This window comes from Salmo salar, chromosome ssa13 (genome assembly GCF_905237065.1).
Source record: "Salmo salar chromosome ssa13, Ssal_v3.1, whole genome shotgun sequence".
NCBI classification, from domain to species: domain Eukaryota; kingdom Metazoa; phylum Chordata; class Actinopteri; order Salmoniformes; family Salmonidae; genus Salmo; species Salmo salar.
The window spans coordinates 36,270,728-36,278,147 of record NC_059454.1 but is presented as its reverse complement, the minus strand read 5'-3'; the positions used below and the strand labels follow the sequence as shown (position 1 = coordinate 36,278,147).

At 46.4% G+C, this 7,420-nt stretch overlaps 1 protein-coding gene across 1 annotated transcript; it reads right to left on the bottom strand.

Moving 5' to 3' along the window:
• Positions 1 to 2,430: 2,430 nt before the first annotated feature.
• On the bottom strand, positions 2,431 to 7,175 carry LOC106567213 (WD repeat-containing protein on Y chromosome). Its single transcript, XM_045693225.1, has 10 exons — positions 7,054 to 7,175; positions 5,073 to 6,226; positions 4,710 to 4,914; positions 4,456 to 4,635; positions 4,290 to 4,373; positions 3,839 to 3,991; positions 3,513 to 3,716; positions 3,119 to 3,269; positions 2,744 to 2,912; positions 2,431 to 2,566 (listed from the first exon to the last, which is right to left on the bottom strand). Exons 2-9 carry the CDS (start codon positions 5,156 to 5,158, stop codon positions 2,875 to 2,877), a joined length of 1,101 nt encoding a protein of 366 aa, XP_045549181.1. The 5' UTR covers positions 5,159 to 6,226; positions 7,054 to 7,175; the 3' UTR covers positions 2,431 to 2,566; positions 2,744 to 2,874.
• Positions 7,176 to 7,420: the final 245 nt, after the last annotated feature.

Genomic DNA, 7,420 nt, shown 5'->3' with positions numbered 1-7,420 from the left:
GGATAGGGTATATGGCCAGCTGTTCATTATGTGTAACATGCAGACAAATTAAGGTGAGACCACACTAAGCAGTTGATGAGATCAGATGTCCTGTCACTGTGCAGTCAGGAAAGTCTTACTGTACATCCCCCACTCTCTACCTCCCACTCTGACTTTCCCCCCTCCTGATTTCAACAATGCTTTTCCCAGATCTGCTAACGGGCTGCTAATCCAATTGTATAGTGCAGTAAACAAGAGAGTCACTCGGGCTCCTGAGTGGCGCAGCCGCGTAAGGCACTGCATCTCAGTGCTTGAGGCGTCACTACAGACAGCCTGGTTCATTTCCAGGCTGTATCACAACCGGCTGTGATTGGGAGTCCCATAGGGTGGCGCACAATTAGCCCAGCGTCATCCGGGTTTGGCCGGTGTAGGTTACATTGAAATTGAAATCATAGAGCGATGATCCGCCACCCTCTTGCAGTTACCCAAGGCCTTGCGGTGCCACTCCAAGGTGTGGCTGGCAGCTGGCTTTGTTCGGGGGCAGGGTCACTCAACCACACCATAGTGTCACATTTCTGCTTACCATGAACTTTTCCCCTTTCTCCAAAGCTCAAATTGCATTACATCTTCCATAAGTAGTGGAACCCATGACAGGCCAAACAAAAGAAGACAGCAAATCAACAAAAATACTTAAATTCTCCAATGGGGGAGCGCTCTATATATTTCTCCTGTTGTTCCTACCCTCACCCTCTTATTTGTCTTCCCTTTCACAAGAAAAAAGTTGACTCAGATACATTGTTGTAGTAGATGAAAGTATATATTTTCAGATTTCAATAAGCCTCAGCTTCATGAAAGGCAATAATATTTTACGAGTGGAATGGAGTCTATACTGTCGGTTTGATTCATTTGACTGCAAGAGGGGGGATCAGAATTTCTCGAGTGGTTTGAAGAATCTTCAGGATCCCAGCAGGGAAACTGTTTTGGGGATTCAATTAATATTTTACAATCGGTATGTTCTGCTGCTGACCTTTTGGTTTTTCTTTAAGTGCCACTGGTGGGACCTCAGCAAACACAGATGCACCCCTCTCATTCGACAAAGTGATCCGGCTGGTCCAAGCAGGAGAGGAGGTCCCAGGCCTGTCAAAGCTGGACATGAAACCTAATAACCAAACTGCAACTCTCTCTGAGATGGAGAGGAGACCTCGACCCTGGGAAAACTCCTAGACACACATGACTTGTACATATTACTTTCCCCCTCAAACTGTCCACATTTTTGAGACAATTTATATTTTTTGATGTCCTCTAAACGTGCAATAAAAAAAATCTATGTGCTCTTCACCATTTCATCACGTATGATAAAAAGCGTTGCACGTGTCCTGTAGAAGTGTCTTGACCTGATCCGTCTAAAACAACTACACCAAACACATGAAATAGTGCCTGCCAGACTCATTTTATTTGTGAGTGTAATCAGCGAGGGTCATATTAGCACCAGGGAGTTGCTGGTCGTGGAGGAGCAGCCAGGTAGCGTGTGTGTGAGTGGGGTAAGTGCTTAGTGCTCCTCTTCTGCTTGTTGGCAGTGTCTGTGCCCTCATTTAACCTGTGTTGATGGTCCTTCAGAAGCTCTGGGATGGGCGGCAGGGTGACGGGCCGCAGAACGCTGTAGGGCAAGGCCTTATACACCCTCAACTACAGAGAAACAGATGAAATAAATAAACAGACACATCATTATCCCTTTTGACTTCAAACAACAGAGATGGTGCCTTATACTCTCTCAAAAATGACAGAACTACACAACTAAGGCCAGGAAACGGTCCCATAGAGTTAGTTGTATTTCTTTAAGGTATGAGTCTTACCTGCTCTTGACTGCTGAAGGTTGTCTGGAGGTCAGGGGTACAGGACGGAAGGTGATGTCTCACTTTCTGTTTGTATGCTCGTCCTAAAATGCTGCTGGTCTGAGGGAAGGACAGTTGAAGCAACACTCAATCGTTAGGCACAGTAACCACACAAGTGAGTTGCTGTCAGTCCTTTACTTTACTCTGATGTGCGCAGGCTACTGTGAGTGTGGATGGCATCTGTAACTCACCTGCCTTCCCTTCTCCTGCCGCAGTCTCCATGTGTTGTTGATCTGCTCGTCGGTGTACTTGACGATCCGTGGGTCGGTAGGAACCAGTTCCCTCAGCTGCGTTGTAACCGCACCAAACTTTGTTGACTGCTGACTCTTCTGTGTAGTCAGGCCCTCCAGGATGCGTTCGGCACAGCTAAGAAGGCATAGGAGGACATCAAACAGATGCAGACAGATGACCTGACCGGACAAACATCAGACTGAGTAATAGTGCATGGATGGGTACAGTGCATGGATGGGTACAGTGCATGACTAGAATGTTTTTGTGTGTAGAAAGTCCCTTTCATCAGCCATATAGTTCACATTACTTGCATTTGGACTTTTCCCCTCACCTCCAGTGCGGGTACTTCCCCTCATTAAGGACTTTAAGTGTCTGACAGGACCCCATCCTCTTCAGGTCCACAGGGAGCTCTGTGTGGAGGGCGTTGGGGTCGCCCACCCGCCACAGGCCCTGCCCAAATGTACCTGAGATGTAGAGACAGACCGGGTATTGGTTGTCAGGATTAGTACACATACAGTAGTTGGAGCATACCAACGCTGCCCTCTTGTGGTTGATGATAAAACATATTTAATAGAACCATAAGACGTTCTCAAACTAATGACACCACACGTAACTACAGTGGTGGTAGTGGTGGTGCTTACCGATATAACTGCCAGCGATGGTCCACAGACGTACGTTACAGTCCAGGCTGGATGTGACGATGAGGCGGAAACGCTCCACATATTCAAGATGAACAATCCGTTTTAGGTGGCAGCGCCAGGAACTCAGGGGCCTAGGGGGGGTCAGGGACACACTCCATCCCCGCAAAATCTGGTCAGAGAGGGATAATAGAAATGAGTGGGAAACCGATTTATGACAGAGTCTGTTCCGTCGACCGGAAGGTGACATCATCAATGACCACTAGCTAGTTTCACATCTGTTACACATTCATCCTAACCTGCCCTCTCTAAAGCTCTGGAACCTGAACAAATGTTTTGGTGTGTCATTATGTTCTGTGTGTACTGTTGTTGAGTTACCTCTTTGTCCTGCTCCACCACCAGTCTCCGTGGTCCCTCCACTTTGCAGTACGGAGGTATGAGTTGAGGCAACCTCAGAGTCCTCATTGGATGATTCCTCCTCAGCCACCCTGCCCCTCATACGGTAACAGTACTTCTCAATGTCCCACAGCTGCGGAAAAGGACATACAGGTGAACAAATACACGTGAACAAAGAAAAACAGAGAGAAAAGAAAAGAAAGACACTATCAGTCGATAGTCGATCTGTAAAACATCCTGCCAATGTCTCCACCCTGACCACTTCTCACCACTGTCCCCTTCACTCAAAGACATCAGTTGGTGTAGCCAACATAGATAAACAACACATCGACTATTCTATGGTCTGTAACCCCTCCAGTACTACTGTGATGTATACGTTGCTGTCTCCAGTGAGCAGTATCTGGTCCTGTCTGTCAGTGGACATGGCACAGATGATTGGCCCCTTGCTATGCACGGCACGGAATTTCCCCAGCAGCCCTCCGTTACGGCTGATAGACCAGGCGTAGATGTAGCCGTCTGCTGAGCTGGTCAGGAGGATGGCCGTGTCAGGGCTACGCTCACGGGTGGCCAGAAACAACACCTGCTCGTCAGAAAGAGAAATAGGGAGAGAGGGAGAGACAGTCATTGACATCCTCTGTCGGTAATCAAGGTAAAACGATATTAAACCATCAGATAGGTTACAGTGTACATGTCAGTCAGTACCTTCTCCACTGCAAACCGAGGCTTCTCCAGCTCGTCTAGGTTGATGGTCTTGGTCTTGTGTCTGGGCAGCAGTGTCGTCCGCCTGCCCATGGAGACTGTGACCGACTGGGGCAGTAAAGCAGAGACTGGAGCCGAGATGCTACCCCTCCGGCCCTGTGGGATGCATAGAAACATGCACACCCATGCATACACACATCAATACATGGAAACCACAGAAGGCTGCCGAGGGGAGAACGGCACATAATAATGGCCGGAACGGAGTAAATGGAATGACATCAAACACATGGAAATCATGTGTTTGAAGTATTTGATACCCTTCCACCCATTCCGCTCCAGCCATTACCACGAGCCCGTCCTCCCAAATTAAGGTGCCACCAACCTCCTGTAATGGAAACGCTTACACAATGGTCAACATACAAAAAGAGATGAAGCATTGAAACATTCTTATTACATGTCGCATGTTGGCGCGAGGCCCCTGAATCACAGGATCAGGAGGGGGCTCTGGAATACTGCAACGCCGGGCTTGATTGATTTGCTGAGGGACACAAGCACACACACCTCTACATCAGTACACACATATGAATTAAAGTCAGTGTACACACCCACTCCATGTGTACCTGTATGACGTTGGTGTAGGCAGGGTTGGCACAGCTGGGACGACGAGCCTGAGGGTTGAGAGTCTGGCTCACGGTCTCAAGAAATTCCACCATAGAGCGGAGCCACACATCGTCCTCATCCTCCTTCCCCAAACCGTCTGGACTCATAACAGTCACCACCTGGCCTGGTTTCTCTATCACCTGATTAGAAACTCAACATGAAAAATCAACAGAGAAACAGAAAAATGTCAGTGCTCCACTGTGTCTCGTCTCACCCGTATGGGTATGAGGGGCAGGGGGCTCTCGCTAGCGTTGAAACGGCAGAAGGCTTGTCCTGAATCTATGTTCCAGACAATGATGTCACCGCTGTAGGAGGCAGTCACCAGCATCTTGCTGCCGTGGGCGTGCATGGAATAGATGTCGTCTGAGTGGTACTGGTCCCACACACGGTGCTCCATCGTATCCTCCTCCTTATCGTCCCTGACACACGGACGGACAGACAGACGTGAAGAAGTAAACATACAGACACAAACAATACAGATACAACATACAAAAGCCACACAAGTTGACCAATTGCCAGCCAGAAAAGTGCTTCAAAGTTGCATACAGTCAAAGATGTAAAAACACGAAGCACTCACAGATACCACATAACCCGTTTGCTCCAGCCTGATACATAAATCCTCTCGTTGATGTACAGAATCCCTGTAACCTGCCAACAAGTCATTTCAGTAAGTATTGTTTCTGTCCTCGAATGGCAGTGCTTGGTGGTAAGAAAGACAAGTCTGGTCTGTCACTAGGGATCAGTGCCCTGCAGGATACAGCGTAGTACCTCATTGCTGTCCACCAGGGGCAGTTCAGAGATAAGAGCCCCGTTGTTGAAGTTCCAGACACGCAGGGTGCCGTCTTTAGACCCAGTGATGAGGCGGCGTTTAGGCCCGTCGAATGCCATGGCAGTGACCTCAACAGGTCGCTCAGGGGTCGTTTGGAACTGCATTACCTTCTCCCCCATCAGGATGTCCCACACACTGACCATGCCCGCATGACACCCACTTACCACCTGGGCACAGAGCAGTGGAGAGAAGGTGGGTTTACCTAGCTTCAATAAGTAGTATGATCATCTCTTAGCTGACCTTACCTCACTCCCAAGTACCGAACCATCACCAACCTGTTTGAAATTGGAGTTGTAGAGAGCAGCACAGAGTGGTTGTTCATGTGATGTTGTAGCTGTGGGTACAGAGCTGTCTGCATCCTCCACAGACCCTCGAAGAACTCCAATCTGCCCAGCACAACATAAACATGAGGAAATAAATACACAGCAATACCAAAGAACCTTGTACAACCAATAGAGTGTGTATGAGTACACATGTTAAAGGCAATATCGAACACACACTAGGGACGTGGCCATCACCATGGTGTTACTGGTGTGGTTATAGTAGGTGCTGGTGATGGGGAAGCAGCCCATGTTGACGTTCCTGGATTGGATGTTCTGGAGGCAGACACTGTTCTGCAGGTCCCACACCCGCACATTCTGGAACAGAAAGAAACGACCCTTACCTGTTTTGTAGTCTAAATGAGCATTACAAATCTGAGTAGTCAACGGGTGACATTGAGTGTCACTATAGTGATAATGCTGGACATCAGACCTTGTCTTTGGACACACTGATGATCTTGTTGTCTCTGCCGTTGACAGCAATGTGAGTGATGACGGTGCTGTGACCTTTCATCTGTGATGTGGCCTGATTGGTCAGATAGGGGTTCCAGACCCTCACAACCCGATCGAAGCATCCAGTCACTGGAACATTGGAAAACAAGCGTAGACACAGACACATCATGGGATATTGCATTAAAATAATAATATTCAGATTGACAGCTACAGAAAGATCAGCAAAGAATACTGTATAAAATAAGTAATATAAATACTCAGCTATATTGCATGATAAAAAAAGGGAAATGATATAATTTTATACTAATACATTTGCTTAGAGAAAGAGATTTCGTTTAACAAGTAATAAAAAATAAAAAAAACTCAAAAGATAGGGGACGGAATTATTGGCGCCTCTGTTTTCAATAGTCCAGCACCCTCCCCTTGTGAGGATAATGACACTTAGTATGTTTCTGTAATGTTTAATGAGATTGGAGAACACATTGGGAGCGATCTTAGAGCATTGTTCCATACAGAACCTTTCCAGATCCTAGATATCCTTCGTTTGCGCTTATAGACTGTTTACGGGACTGTTTATATGCCTTCTTCCATTCACACCACAGGTTTTCAATGTGGTTCAAGTCAATGGCTATTGCAAAATGTTGATTTTTGTGGTCAATGAACAATTTCTTTGTGGATTTTGATGTGTGCTTGGAGGTGCTGGAAGTGTCAGCCTCCTAAAGTTCCTGATGCTATTGACCTTAACAAGGGCCCCAGGACCAGTGGAATCAAAATATGCTTTTGATTTTAGTATAAAATAATATAATTTTAAAATGTTTGGAGCACGCAATATATATTTTATACAGTATTTGTTGCTAATCTTTATCAACAGTACCAATAATTTTGGAACTGACTTCATACGTAATTGGTTTAGACGTCATAAACAGCACTGTATGGAGTATTACTTCTACACATACCCAGAACGTTGAGCTCAGGTGAGTAGTCAAAACACAGAATTCCTTTCTGCCGGTGAAAGAGTGCAGTTCTGAGAAAGAAAAACAAGAGGATTAAATTAGTCCGTGAAATGAACATTAGAAATGACAGATTTGAGAGGATTTTAAAGAGGCACTCCAGTCTCTTCTTTACCTCATTTAGCACCTGTTTTACTTAACAAAAGGCACATCTCAATAGGTGGTAGGTATGACATTACATGGCACAAGTTGTTCCCACAACCAAGGATGGAGGCCCGATGACATCACATCAGACCAACTCCTTGTATGGCCTAATCTTTGAAGGATGCGGCTGTGTCAACAACAACAAAAAACTTTGCTCAAAACATATTTT

Excerpts from the sequence above, each read along its gene's own strand:
- LOC106567213 (XM_045693225.1), bottom strand. The coding sequence starts at position 5,158 with ATGACTTGTTGGCAGGTTACAGGGATTCTGTACATCAACGAGAGGATT. Across the intron at positions 4,636-4,709 it reads TGCCCCTCATACCCATACGG|GTGATAGAGAAACCAGGCCA; the intron begins GTGAGACGAGAC and ends GTTTCTAATCAG. Across the intron at positions 4,374-4,455 it reads CCTACACCAACGTCATACAG|CAAATCAATCAAGCCCGGCG; the intron begins GTACACATGGAG and ends TGTGTCCCTCAG.